General features: G+C 46.9%; 1 protein-coding gene across 3 annotated transcripts in view; it reads right to left on the bottom strand.

The window, feature by feature from the left end:
* LOC146809428 (kinesin-like protein KIF18B) overlaps positions 1 to 15,461 on the bottom strand; it is a 332,980-nt gene that overhangs the window by 224,274 nt on the left and 93,245 nt on the right. For all 3 annotated transcript variants that reach the window (XM_085616276.1, XM_085616275.1, XM_085616274.1), the window contains exons 3-7: positions 8,280 to 8,437; positions 7,686 to 7,790; positions 4,184 to 4,294; positions 3,472 to 3,669; positions 2,767 to 2,943 (exon numbers count right to left, since the gene is read on the bottom strand). In XM_085616276.1, coding sequence (XP_085472402.1) covers positions 2,767 to 2,943; positions 3,472 to 3,669; positions 4,184 to 4,294; positions 7,686 to 7,790; positions 8,280 to 8,437 — 749 coding nt within the window. The remainder of the gene's footprint in view (positions 1 to 2,766; positions 2,944 to 3,471; positions 3,670 to 4,183; positions 4,295 to 7,685; positions 7,791 to 8,279; positions 8,438 to 15,461) is intronic.

The following is a 15,461-nucleotide window of genomic DNA, read 5'->3' as shown; positions in this document are numbered from 1 at the left end:
CTGATCTACCGACCTCCGGGACCACGCACCCAATTCAGCGAGGACATCGCCGACTTCGTCAGCCCGCATGCCCTCCCCTCCGCTGACTACATCCTCCTGGGGGACCTCAACTTCCACCTGGAGAACAACAACGACCGCAACACCAGCACCCTGCTCGACAACCTCGCCAATCTTGGACTCAAGCAGCTGGTGTCCACCCACACCCACCTCGCCGGACACACACTCGACGCACTCTTCTCATCCAGCACAGACATCGCCTTCAGCCACGCCACAGAGCTTCAATGGACGGACCACAGCTGTGTCCACTTCACATTCAAAAGAACGATGACCCACCACCACCAGCAACAGGTTGCCCGCAGAAGCTGGAACAAGATCACAGCCGACCAGCTCACCACCTCCTTGAGCCAGCACCCTCCTGCCAGCTCAGCGAACCCCAGCCAGGCCGCAGACAACCTCACGAAGTGGATCATCAACTGCGCGGACGAGCTCGCCCCACTGAGGACCCCGCCCAGCAGACCCGGCAGCAAGAAAGCCCCATGGTTCACCGACGGACTCAAGAGCTCCAAGAAGAACTGCCGAGCCCTCGAGAAAGTCTGGAGAAGGGAACCAACACCGGACAACAGGACCACCTTCAAGCTTGCCACCCGGAAGCACCACCAGCTGATCCGCGCCGCCAAGAAAACTGCATTCAAGGACCGGCTGGACAACAACGCACACAACTGCAAGGAACTCTTCAACATCGTGAAAGAGCTCTCCAACCCCAGCGCAGGAAACAACGACATCACCCCATCGCAAGACCTCTGCAACTCCCTCGCCTCATACTTCCACAACAAGATCGCGGACATACACAACAGCTTCAACAACCAACCAACGCACACCACGACCGAACCACCACCCCCCACCACCACCCTCCGCGCCTGGACTCCGATCAGCACCGAAGACACCGTCCGCACGATGAACTCCATCCACTCAGGATCTCCGACCGACCCCTGCCCCCACCACGTCTTCAACAAAGCCGACGCTGTCATCGCACCCCACCTGCGAGACATCATCAACACATCCTTCGACACCGCCACCTTCCCTGAGAGCTGGAAGAACGCCGAACTCAGCGCTCTACTCAAGAAACCCACAGCGGACCCCACCGAACTCAAGAATTACCGCCCCATTTCGCTCCTCCCGTTTCCAGCCAAAGTCATCGAGAAGACCGTCAACAAGCAGCTGGCCGCCTTCCTTGAGATGAATGGATCCCTCGACCCCTCACAGTCTGGCTTCCGAGCCAACCACAGCACCGAGACCGCCTTCATCGCCGCCACCGATGACATCCGAGCCCTGATGGACAACGGAGAAACAGCGGCCCTCATCCTCCTAGACCTCTCCGCGGCATTCGACACTGTCTGCCACCGCACCCTAGTACAGCGCCTCAGCAACGTCGGAATCCAGGAGAAGGCTCTGGAATGGATCATCTCCTTCCTCGACGGAAGGAACACAGATTCCGCCTGCCACCGAAGTCATCTGCGGCGTCCCTCAAGGATCCTCGCGGAGCCCCACCCTCTTCAACGTCTACATGAGCCCCCTCGCGGCCATCGCACGCCAACACAACCTCAACATAATCTCCTACGCCGACGACACCCAGCTGATCCTCTCCCTGACCAACGACCCCGCCGCCGCCAGAGCCAATCTGCACGAAGGGATGAAAGAGGTAGCCGAGTGGATGACGACCAGCCGCCTGAAACTGAACTCAGACAAGACGGAGGTCCTCATCCTAGGCTCTTCACCCTCCGCCTGGGACGACTCCTGGTGGCCCCCCGCCCTGGGCACCGCACCCAAACCGACAGACCACGCACGCAACCTGGGCTTCATCCTGGACTCCTCTCTCTCCATGACCAGGCAAGTCAACACCGTCTCCTCGGCGTGCTTCAACATCCTACGCATGCTACGGAAGATCTTCTGGTGGATCCCCACCGAGACCAGGAAGACCGTCACCCAGGCCCTCGTCACCAGTCGACTGGACTACGGCAACGCCCTCTACGCCAGCACCACCGCCAAGCTCCAGAAGAGACTCCAGCGGATCCAGAACGCCTCAGCCAGACTCATCCTCGACATTCCGCGAACCAGCCACATCTCCGGACATCTCAGAGACCTGCATTGGCTCCCCGTCAACAAAAGAATCACCTTCCGCCTCCTCACCCACGCACACAAAGCCCTACACGACCAAGGCCCGAGCTACCTCAACAACCGAATCAACTTCTACGCTCCCAAACGCCACCTCCGCTCAGCCAACCACGCCCTCGCCGCCGTCCCCCGCATCCGAAGAGCGACAACAGGAGGAAGGTCCTTCTCCTACCTGGCCGCCAAGACCTGGAACTCCCGACCGACCGACCTGCGCCTGACCCAAGACCACCTCTCCTTCAGGAAGAAGCTGAAGACCTGGCTGTTAGAGCAGTAACGGCACCCCCCTCCCCCCAGCGCCTTGAGACCCTATGGGTAGGTAGTGCGCTCTATAAATGTCCTTGATTGATTGATTGATTTATAAGAAATGGAGCACTTGCTAACACATTAATATGGTATTGGTCTGGGTTAAGCACATTCACCTGGCAATGTCATTAGCAGAAAGCCAGTGAATGATATCGTGTCAAATATAAAGATTTAGCTGGACCATTGGGAGAACTGATTGATAAAACGCTGCTGATGGCAATCAAATAATACAGCGGCAGGATCTGTACGAGTGTAAGCTTGGGAGCTCAGATAAAATTTGATCACACTCACCGAGAGTTTGATCTCCTTGGCTCGGTTGGCATACTTCAGCGTGTTGTAGGTATCATCGTAGCTGAGGTGGGATGGGCTGATCGCTGCAATCATCACAGTGCGACAGTTTCCCCCGATGGAATCTTTTAGTAAACGAGTAAGCTTACTGTCCCGGTAAGGGATGTGTGGCTTTTTAGTCTATAAAGACAGGGTAGTTGTCAGCTTACATACTGTTGTAATCTAGGAGACTGGGCTTAAGGTGGTTAAAACACGACCAATTGGCACCAAAGCAGTATAGGAAAAGTGCAATAGAGAGATAGCACTTGTACCTGAGTATATGGAGTAAGATAGAAAAATAAAGGCAGAAAAATTCAAAAGTGAATGTAATGCTGAATGTGTGCGTCTTTAGTATCACGTATTACGTGATATCAGAATAATGGCATGAACTTTCTCTGCATAATGTATGCAAGTATGTATGTATCTAAATATGCAGCGAACCATAAGAAGCAACTACCTCTAGCATTCATAGAAGCCCTCACCAAGGGCACAATGACACAAACATCTGTGATGTGAAATAATCAGGCGATGTGACTGGCACGTATGGCAGAGGACTCCTTTTGTGTATATTTGTCTCTTTCCACAACTACTGGGAGATCTTTATCTTACATCTATTTAATGGCCAGAACAGCCCAAAAGAGGAGGAAATAGATAAAGAGGTCACCTTACCTTGGCATCAGCTAGGGCATTAATAACATTGATGAGTGCCAAAAGAGATCGGTTAATGTTGGCACCTTCCCGCTGACGATCCCCCTTGGCATTGGTGGAGGAGGCTCGCTCAGATCCAGCTAGGTCAATGAGGCTCATCTTAGCCACCCGCAGGTCCCGGTTAATGCCAGCTGCCCTATCCTGCTGCTTCACGTATATCTGCAGCGAAAGCAAAGTTGCAATTGAGAAACTACAGAGAACAAACACCAATGAAGGATTCAAAAATTTGAACTCAAGCGGATCTGCAGTGAATGGCCAGATACAACATTCAGAGCAAAAGTAGTAAGCAGTAAGTGGTCAGACACATTTGTTACACTAGTTATCACTAACATGTTTATATGTACATATGGGTCTTAATTAACTTTTTTTACTACAGTAATCTGAATCCTTCTTGAATTCAGTAGGCGATATCCTTATTTTTGCTGGAATGCTGTAACCAGAAATCCAACAGACATCCATCTTTCTGTAAATCAGGAATCCTTAAGAGTCCCATTTTAAACTGAGATTCTGCAATGTGTCTTGCATTTACTCTTTCAGTAGTTAACAACCATGCACAGATTCGGCTTAGAAACATATCAAATATTTCTAAAAGCATAAAACATGTTCTATAATCCTTTTGTCCTCAAAAGTCACATGGAAGCAGACCCAAGATGCTTTTGGTTGGAACACTCACCTGGAATACAGCATGCGATCTCGAAGAAGTAGCGTTAGCATCAGTGGGATGCTGAGTACGGTTCTTATTCCCATTGGCCAACATCTGCAGCAGCTGTTCAGCAGACTCGGGCTAAAAGTAAACACAGATCAGCATTGACAGCAGCTGTACAGTTCTCTGAGGAGGTTAAATGCGCATCGGAGCTGCGTTGGCAAATTCCACTGTGAGCAAAGCCCTGCCATGTGTCAAAAGGAGGTCTGTAAATTGCCAATCCTTACAAGCCTCAATTATCCTTACAAGCCCTCAACCACTGCAGAGACGTTTTGGTCTATACAAAAATAAGAAGGTCACATGATAGGTTGAGCACTATGAAACGCTGATAGGGGTCAAATCATAAACCATATCATGTTCTAACAAATAAATTACTGACCTGGCATTTAAAGATCCTGCCATGTGCTGTATGACCAAGATGCCATGAAGACTCAGCCAGTTCCAGAGACGCAGAGCTCCCTTGACACATTCAATGACCCCACTCTACCCTGCTTCTTGCAGTACCACATGGAAGTGGTGTTGTCCGTGAAGACCTGCACCCTTGCCCTTTGATAGACTGGAGGAAGGCTTTTAGTGCCAAGCAAATAGCCTGCATATCCAACAGATCTGCCAAAGACCAAAGTCCTCTGATCTCAACCTCTCCCTGGTGGCCTCCCCAACCCAGCAACAATGCTTCGGTCACTACCGTTAGCTCTCGGTGAGGTAGTGCGAGGGGTCTGCTGCCAGTCCAAATGTGACCTAGCAGCCACCACTGCAGATCCTCTGCAATCTCTTCCGACACCTGGCTGGAGTCCGAAACTTTTCCTTTGTTCTGAACCCAGTGAAACTTTAGATCCATTGCAGAGCCTACAGATCCCACCTGGTGTGGTCGACAAGCAGGAAGCATAAGGCCAAGAGGTCTCAGGGCTGCGCTCACCGAAATTCAGATCAAAAGGTGAAAACATTAGCATTATAGCCCAAATGTCCTGGACTCATTGAGGCGAAGCGAAGGCTTTAAACTGCAACATATCAACAATGGCACTGATGAAGCAGAGCAGCTGCAAAACAATCAGGCTGACTTTGGCACCTTGTTCAAGAACTTCAAAGATGCTAGGAGGTTTGCCATTGTCTGGAGGTAGTCTAAAACCGAGGCAAGCTTGCCTTGAGCAGCCAGTCATCAAAGTATGGGAAAACTGGTACTCCCAACCTCTGAAGATGTACTGTAAACACCACCTTCACTTTCGTGAACAGAGGAGCACTGGTGAAGCCAAAGGGTAGCATAGAGAACTGAAAGTGCTAGTGGTCCAACTGGATTGGAAGATAGCATCTGTGGGATGTAAAATAGGCCTACTGCGAATCTACTGGATCCAGGGCAGACAGAACCTGCCCAGGAGGAAGTTCAGTGGTAGAAGGTCTAGAATCTAAATCCAACCCACGGTCTAGAACAGTTAATTGTTCGGGCACCAGAACACTCTTTATGGCCCCTTTATCCAGGAGGCCTTGAAATTATTTTTGGAGGATGACAAGTGGTCCTCCAAAAGTCGCTGTGGTGAAGAGGGCAGATGAGGTAGCGTTTAGAGGTAAGGTAGGGCGTAGACATCCTTGACAATTTGAAGCACGCATCTGTCTCATGTAATGCTTCGACGCCCTTGAAGGTAAGAACTTGTCCTACCTCCAACAGGATGACAGTGTGCCGCCATGAGAAAACTAAGGGGTTTTGAAGCAGCGGTACGTAGGTTCAGGGGACTGGGTGGTACATTGCACCTGAGGACCTGGTCGTGGTGAGCCAGATCCCCAACCTCTCCCTTGAAAAGGATGGGAGGTGTGTTCAAGCATTGTCTCTGCAGTATGCCCTTCCCAAAGCCTCGAAAGGGGCAATATGGTTAGGTGATACTGCCACTGATACTGCCACACAGGCTGAGAGGGGACTAGGGAGAACACAATTGTTTCACTTTCCATAAAGCGCTCCAAGGCAGATTCCGCTTTGCTTAGAAAAGACAGGTGCCATTGAACAGCATGCCCATCAATGATGCCTGGACATCACCGGAGAAGCCCTTGGACCTTACCCAAGAGATGGGTTGGACCATTAAGCTTGTATTGACCACCCTACCCAAACAGTTGGTGGTGTCCAATCCCAAAAGGATGGCCTTCTTTGCGGTGTCTTGTCCATTAGGGCCTCTGGGACCAGGGGCACGATTTCTCTCACTGTGTCCCATAACATGTAGGAATAAAGTCCTAAGAGGCAACTTGAGCTAACTGACCTGAGGGCTAAACTGGCAGAGGAGAACATTGGTTTTCGAAAGGCCTCCATACACTTTGATACCCTATCAAGAGAAGTAGGAGAAGAGTTAGGGTAAATAATACTAATTGAGGCTTCACCACAACACTTTAAGGGGTGGGGTACTGGAAGAGAAAAGAAAATGCAAGTCTAAGTCACTGCGCGATTTACCTGTTTACAGGAGGGCAAGAACCAAGCTTTGACCAAGTGCCAATTAAAGGTGCTTTGAGGAGGTCTGTACTGCCTGTAAAACTTTCATCAAGACATTAGTTTTCAACTCCACTGAAGGAAGTTGGAGTTAAAGGACTTCTGCAGCCCGCCTGGTAACCATGCAAATGATGCAGATTCCTCCTTGGAAGGTTCAGGTAGAGAGCTGAGGCAGTGTCAGGGGACACATCAAGACCACAGGCATCTTGGAGAACAAAAAAATTAAATAATTTCTCCTCATAAATTTGGGAATGATAATAGTCGTTGCCATCATCATCATCCTCATCATCAATAATAATAATCCTCATAATCGTCATTATCTGGTTCAGCTTCAGAGAACCCCTGAGGTAAAGGAAGAGCCCCTTCACAGTCTGCATGAGGCTGCATGGGTTGAAGTGGAGGAGGGCATGACTTCGGCTGAGGTCTCGTGGGTCTGTGCGAAGAATAGTCTCTTCCTCTGACGTTGGCAACTTTGGTACCAACGTCAACTCATGGGGAACCGCCGAGGATCTGTGTCTGGTGTGAAGTCAGAGGATGTGGATTTTGGGGACATGTGCACATTTTTGCCACAGAACTTTCTGTCACTGATAGAAAAATGAGGCAGCAAGCTCTGGATCTGCATCAAAAGGGGTGGAAAGAAATGAACTGATGTTGACACGCAGGGGTGGAGTTTTGTATGTGGCAGACGCTTAGCCACAAAACGCAACCTACCAGGGCACAGGGAAAATGCAGGGAAAATCTTCAGATCCAGTATAGAGCCTGAGGGTATTCACAAGGTGAAGAATCTGCGGTTGGAAGTATCCATCAGAAATGTGACTTACTATGCCTCAGGCAAATGTACCGATCCAATGGGGTATTTTTTGACTTTGCTGTACACAAGACTGCTTTCATTTCCATACAGTCTCAGAAAACAGATTAAGGGGCTATCAAACTCTCTCTCACAAACCACAATCATTCTCTGTAGTGCACCGAATCAGAAGTCTCATCTTAACAGCAATCAAAACCTACCTGGTGGAGGGACAGACCTTGCACAACAACCCCTTTTTGAGGGTCTTCCCGAATGGCAAGGAACCCCTTCGGCTGCAACAAGTCCTGGATCTGTTCATTATATACCTGCAACCGAAAGAGTGCAGGAATTAGTTATCTGAAGCCACAAACTGCAAGAGGAATTGGGGAGCTGGCAGACGTCCACTCATGAATGAATCCATGTATCAGAATGAAGAAAGCATATGGGAATGCCCATAAGTGAAAACAAGAAAAGAAGCATCCAAAAAGGGGAATACCCACAAATGAAAAACACAAAAGGAGTATCCAAATAGTCAACCAGGTGGGGAGTGAGTGGAAGGCTAATCTGGTGTTCTCCCTCAGCCCGCCACCCACCAGATATAAAGAATGGTAGATATTTTATATGGGGAGAATTGGGTGGAATTGAGAAGAACTAAAAACCAACGCCAAACACTATATCACACACAAAAAGCACAGAAACCCCCAACCCTCCCAGGTAGTAAAATTGCCATAACTCTTCATTATTTCCTGTTTTAAGGAATCGTGTGTGACTTTTCCAGACAATGTTTGCAGAAATTGGTGCAGCTCTGAACATACCTCCAGATAGGAGATTAGAACCTCACAGAGTTTCTCTTCCTTGATTTCCTCGATCCGGCGGTACAACTCAACCATGGTCAGGAACATGACACCTGGGTCCATCTCAGTGCCCAGCATTGTGTGGGTCTTGCCAGCGCCTGTCGCTCCGTAAGCAAACACTACAAGGGCAAGAACAAGCACACACAATGATGGGATGAAGAGCATTAGAATGAAACTTATCAGCAGATGTAGTAGATGTAAACTGAAGAGTGATAGCGCTAACAAAGAACACTATGAAGAGCATCACAAACCAGCACAAAGTAGGGACTGTAGATAAGATAAGTAGTCGTGTTTGATAGTAGTATACACAAAAGCAATCACCCTCGAAGACAGCAGTACCATTCAAAATGCAAACATATTGTGGGCTCATGCAGAAGCAGAATATACATGTATTCATATAAATACACACAACACGGTTAAAACACCCAAACAAGAATACCCTCAGAGACAACAAACACTGGCAAAGCAAATAGGTCTCACTAAGAGAGCTATTGGCTTTGTCAATGTTTTGTAGTCATGTTGTACAGCAGCGCGACAAAGTAAAAATAAAGCTACATTAACTTCCTGCAGTCAAAGTAGGTTTGAGTAACATCATAAAGCATGTGAGATAGTTCAGCAGGTTGGATGCCTGTGGTAGGCATTTATATGTAACATGTAAACCACTGGTTCAAAATCCCATCTTTTGCGTCTCCAAGCATAACCAAATGAGAATGATTTTGAATAGTAATGCTGATCAAAGCCTTGTGCATATGTAGTTGCATACTAAATAAACAAGGCCCCAGCTATCTCCACTCTCTGATCCAAGCCTACAATACATACCTAACCGGAACCTTAGATCCTCTGATGTGAAACTGGCAACTATCCCCAAGATTATGAAATCGAGAATGGGAGCAAGATCGTTTGCCTATGTGGGTGCTAAATTATGGAATTCTCTTCCGATTGCCCTCAGAGATTCCCCCTCTGAAACTGACTTTTGGTAGAAACTAAAAACATGGTTCTTCGGTAATAATATTCAATTCTAAGCAGGTCCTGACGTCTTCTGCCCCCGGGTCCTTCTCTAGGTGATCTTTGGTCCAGCACTGGGTCACACCGATTAGATGTAACCAAGCACTATACAAATGATCTTATTATAAAATGTTTGCATAGAGTTTTTACTATATGTTTTGGCACTATGAATACCATGTGTTACCATTATCTAACACAATCATACTCGCTTTATCAATCTCAAACATTCCAGCAGTGACTATAACTTACATAACAGAATTCTCTCACCTATTAATAAGTGTACTAGATTTGGTATAAGATACCAGTCAGAGTGAAACTCTGTTTCCAGCCCTGGGTTTTCATTTAAAAACACAATGAATTCTGGAAGATGTACTCTGAATTTCACTTTCATTGAGCAGAAGAAACATGAAATCCATGATGACATGGAGGATCTTGGCAACCACAACAGTAGATGCATAGGCATTGCTAATATCAGTGGCGGTAAAATTAAAGATAGCAATTCCACAGAGATACATAAAAGCATTACAATTCTTCATGACTTCAGACATCAGATTTGAACGTACAGCTCAACCTTGCACCCCTCCTCAGTCCCTCAGTTTTTACCTGGATTTGTAAGGGTCAATATTGAGAGCAAGAGGACACATGCTTTACCCCAGATGCCGCTTGTATGGTTTGGCTGAAAAACGCTTGCTAATTCCAGTCATAATACCAATAAGCGTTTGGGTGTTTCTACAATGCCTACCATGTCACTGAATGACAGCTTTAAAGTGCACTCTCCACGAACGTGCCTGGATGCTACATGTGGCTGGCTGATAGGAGCACAAGCGAATGACTTCTAGGCTAGCAGTGTGGAACAAAATATACGGTTACCAGAGTGTGTAACTTTCAGACACACCTATAAAAGGAAAAGACCTTTGCCCGGCATTACCGACAAGGAAGCAGGGGCAAATTAATTCAGTGGATAAAGCCCTGATCGAACCAAAGGCAGCTACTGAATGGAGAAGGAGTAGTTGGGAGATTGAAGAAGGATGTAGCTGCCGACTTTAGAAGTGGTAAACTAGATTTGAGTCTCTGCGTCGGCTCAACATCATGTGATTCTGGGCAAATCACTTAATTTCCCCTGCCTAAAAAAAACACATGAATGTGAAGATGTGTAATATAATTGGGGCGCACCAATACCTTTAGGTCAGGTTGAGTGTGCGCTATATAAAAAATGCCTAAAAAGAAGAAATAGTACCTCAATCACAGCGGAAGCACCCTACGGACACTATTTAGAATAAATCAATCTGTACTTGGTCCATGCTCGAGACAAAGAAAAGGAAGCGATGCCTTGCAAGTGCTGCAGAAATACCAGGCAGCAAAGAAGAATGACAATGATGCCAACACATGGTTAGTCATAAGCAGATTTTAGATCACGCCAAGTGACAGCACTTGCGTGCTGCCTTCAGGCAAGACCTAAATACACACAGAATATAGTCAAACAGAAGACATGTGAGGACACAGACAGCAGAACACGTTCATGCAAAGACTGGGAAAGTAACTATCAAAGCTATGTACAGTGCAAAATGCCACTCAAAAACGGAAAAATCGAAGTAGAGAAAAGGGAAAGTGATCTTGATTCATCATTAACATCACTGTGCTCTATCAAAAGCAGGTTCAAGGGATGAAGCAGGCTTTTGGGGAAGTGAGGTAATTCCCTTAAAGTCAAACCCATCCATGACCCTATTGTGAAGGGTTTCAGTGAATTGCAATATTTCAGTGTGTCTTGAAAAGAACAAAGTCTAAACAGTGTTTACAGACAACACTCACTTGACTTGGGTTTCACCTTCAACAAGAAAGTAGCCGCACTTGTAAATCAGTATTCAAAGTTATAACTATTAACAAACAAGAAATCCTTATTCAGTGAAGTTCACTTAAGCTTAAAATACCACTGCAGGATCAAAAACAAGGCGAAAACTAGCCAAATCGAGCATATCCCAAAGAATGGGCTCACTGTAAAACTGAGAACGGCGATTTATGTAGGCATGAGAAAGCATTCAAAAATCTATTGCACTCCTAATGACTGAAATATAGATGCAGAAATATGAATGTTTCAGTCGAATATTTGGTTGCTCCTTAGCTTTATCGATCTTTATTTTCAGTGATACCACACACACTGTAAATAAACAAATTTATTTGGTACAAAATCCAATACACTATATAGAAGAAAAAAAAGACAGTTACCTTGCAATTGATATTTAGTTGCATTGGTAACTAAGGAGAATTATATTCCTATATTAATGATGATGTAATCTACTCCACTTCAAAACCCAAAGGGCCTAATATTTTAATTTCATTTTTCAGTATAATGTTGGGATGGCATTTTTGGATCCCGATTTGGGTCTCTTTATATGACTCAAACTAACACTTTGCTCCATGTTTTTGCAAAGCCACTGGCCCTAAACATCTTTCCATAGTGATCTGGTCATAAAAAATAAAACCTACTCGGCAAAATCCAAGTTTCATCAGGACTCTTGATGAACAAAAATCAAAGTAATAAATCTATATTTTTACCACACCAGGCGCCCCTGTTGCTAGTGCTCTGCCCTAAAACTGAAAGACATTTTTGTTTTTGAATAGACATATTTGGCACTTACCAAAGTTATAAATGTGCACAAAAGTTTTGAACAGACGCACCAAGTTTAAATACAGGCATACCTTCAAGACTGAAGGAGACCTTCTACCCCACTTGCATCTGAAAAACACATGTTTATGTAGTAGGCTAGAGAGGCCAGAGTGTAAGCGTAACCTGGACTAAAACATTTAAATAAGATATCTTTAAGAAAACTAATACAAATATCACATTTACAGTATTTAAGTAAATGGGCAGAGCAATATCATTGGAAATATTACATTTTGGTTATCTACCACTGTTCATCCATCTTACCATGTCATTTTACTCGTAGCTTCCTAACAGTGTTAGCAACGGTGGCGGTCTCGGTGGAACATAATAGAAGTCCGAGGCAGGCAGGCCTCCTTGATGAAAGTGTGAAAACAGGAGCGAGCCTCCCACCAAAAGCACAGGAGTCCTGAACAACCCATAAACAGGGTTTCCTCCATTAGGATTCTACCAGCAGGCAACAGCCTTGGGCCTCATGTCTGTACATGGTACAAATGAGTAGACATGCAGGGATGCAGAAAGCCCTGACAAAAGCCTCAGACCCGTATGGGATTTAAATGCGGGTCAAAACATGTTGGCATACAACAGGGGCAGTTGAGTCATTGTAACTCACATACACCCCATAAACCTCTGAAGGAGAGCCGGACCTGCTTCTTATGGTTACCCCCACTTTTTGCTGATGTATCACTGTTTTCGACTTAGTCTGACTGGGATCCTGCTATCCAGGACCCCAGTCTAGCTGCTTTTTCCTCTAACTGGATTGCATGTACTTTAGGTACACTCCAGATTGGATTCTGGGGTACCCTTAAAAGTCCCTAGTATATGGTATACTATGTACCCAGGGCCTAGGTACCCCAGAGGCCTCCCAGGGGCTGCAGCATGTATTGTGCCACCCCCGAGAGACCATTCAAAATGGCACCACAGGTCTGCTACTGCAGCCTGTGCAAGGTGGTGCATGCACCCCTTACTTAGATATATGTTCACTATATCTATTCTAGATTACTGCACATATAAACCTATCAGTCACCCCTATGGCAGGCCTGATCAATCCTGAAGGCAGGGTGCTGGGTTTTATGTGAGAGGGTGCCCATGCATGAGCAGAGACCCACTGCAGCCTTCTGAACCTATTTTCCGGGTTGCTTGTGATGCAGCCAACCATATATATTCAAGTGAATTAGAAACTCGCGGTAAATGATAACTTTAAAACGGCTGCTTAGAAACATGTCATGTTTGGTATCAAACACCTTGGAATCACACCTCCCGGCCAGTAACTGTCCGGGAGGTATGATTGCACCCTCCTAGAGGGACTTATGTGAAACACCGGTACACCCGGTACCAGCTGTCTCTACCTGGGCATCACAAAATGGATGCTGCCAGCCACAGACACGAGTCTGCCCTCCTGCTGCTGAGCTAAGCTCGAGCAGGGGAAGGCCTGACAATAGGTTTCCTGTCACAGGGAGGTGTGACCACCTCCCAGACAGGCTTTAATGTATTGGGGCTGGGTGGGTGCACTCAGAGTGCTTTGAAGTCTGCACTGGTGGCACATTTGGTGTCCCTGTACATAGTCCAGTTCAAACCGGTTACAGGAGCCAGTGGCTCCTGCTTTGGTGCGAAACTGGACAAAGGAAATGGGTGTAGCCACCCCTCTGTCCTGACCCTCCCAAAGGTGGGTCCCCAGATTTTGTCCCACCCCTTCCTTGGGTATAAAGTAGCAACCCTGACTACAGGACTTTAGATTTTACCTGGACTAAACTCTGCTACAGAAACCAAGTACTTTGACAATCTACACTACGCTGGATGACTGAAGAATCTCCATTGGAGTAAAGGAGTTACTCCCCTGCAAGGCAGTCACCTTTAAAGCATCTGACTGGTTTGCATCTCCTGAGCCCCTGAGGATTCCAAAGATTTCTGCAACACAAGAGGTGGGTTCCCCGGGTCTCCGAGGTCGATCTGCTCTCTCAGCAATTCTGAGACCAGTATCCCTCGTGGGGACTGCAACCCGAACACCTGTGCACCATGTACTTTTGCAGCAGCATATGCTTTTCGGCAATCCCCGAGGCTGTGCTTTGGGCTACTGGTAGTCCTGATCCCGAGCAGTGTTTCCACCTTAGATTTCCAGCCTACACTCCATGAGTGTTCCGTGGGCTGGTAATTCGTAATTCAGCTCGAGGTTCCTTCGTCATCCCTGGTCCGTTGGCCTGTGGGTCCCTGTGAAGGTAACTTTGACTTTCCGTGGGCTTTCCTGGTTGCTCCAGACGTGCCCTGACTCTCCATAGCTTGGAGAGTCCCCAGAACCTTGCTGGTCTTCACCGAAGCCAATTTCCTCTGCCCGCGTGGGTTGCAGTTGCCAAGGCTTGTTGGTGTTCAATCCAGACACTTACAGCCCAGCACACTACATCCTTCGTGGAACAGCTCACCTCCGGACTTTGGTCGTCGTCGATGTCTCCTGGTCCCTGAGGCTGCAGAGTCAAGCATCACATCATCTCACCTGAAGCACCGACATCGGTGGGCATTCGTCTATCGTGTCCCTGGTCACCTTGAAGTGACCCAGACTCTGTCCCCTCTGCTTTCAGGTTTATCTCACCTCCGATCCAGGCTTGGATTCCACCGGACACTTTTCATCTTCCCCGCAGCAGCACTTTTCCGCATCACACCATTGCAAACGACGAAGGTTTCCGGCATCACTTGACCCCTATGCACCAGGCTTCTCTGGGATAGGTAACAGGGGTATCTCGGTACTATCCAGGGTGCTGGCCTTAGAACCTTCTAGGTTTGAAAGGGTTTGTTTAAAGTCCTCTCCGAAGTGTCCTTTATCTTTAAATTTCCAACGGCGACTTTCCCATAGGACTGTACGGAGAACGCCCCTGTGTTCACACACTGCAAGCGTCCACCGTGGGTCCCCTGTGTCACTACTTTGGGTGGTTCCTTGGGGTCCCAGCAATGCTACGTGCTCTAGGCACTGTGTCTAGTTAAGTCGTGGTTGTTATACCACTCTTAGTACATGGTTCGGTTTCCCCCTGGAGCCCGCTGTGTATTGTGCTATTTACTGTCGTTCTAGTGATTTAATATTGTGCGCTTTGTGCTCGAATCTCATAAAGAGGTTAGTAGAGAGTCTCTAGTAATAAATACATATATTTTACATATCTCTTGTGTAGTTCTCCTTTCATTTGGTCATTCAGGAGGTTCTGAAGGCTGCTCTCCATAGCTACCACTAGGATAGCTTTCAGTAAAGGTTGTCTTTAACCTAATCATCAATAAGGGTTGTTTGGACTGGTACAGGGTGCCCACTTTAATTAGTGGACAGCATATACCAGGCCAACTTCTCACAATCTCCACCCCCTTTTTTTTTTTAATCCGTGCCAAAGATATCCAAATAATAAAGGGCATCTCCTCTGGTATACCTTTGACACATTGTTACTATTTTCTACTGGATCCCTGCTTTATAATCCACTAACAACTATTATAAGAACTCCAACTTT

The sequence above is a fragment of the Triturus cristatus genome, chromosome 7 (genome assembly GCF_964204655.1).
Source record: "Triturus cristatus chromosome 7, aTriCri1.1, whole genome shotgun sequence".
Lineage (NCBI taxonomy): Eukaryota > Metazoa > Chordata > Amphibia > Caudata > Salamandridae > Triturus > Triturus cristatus.
The sequence above is the reverse complement of the archived record's forward strand: the minus strand, read 5'-3'. Positions and strand labels throughout refer to the sequence as shown.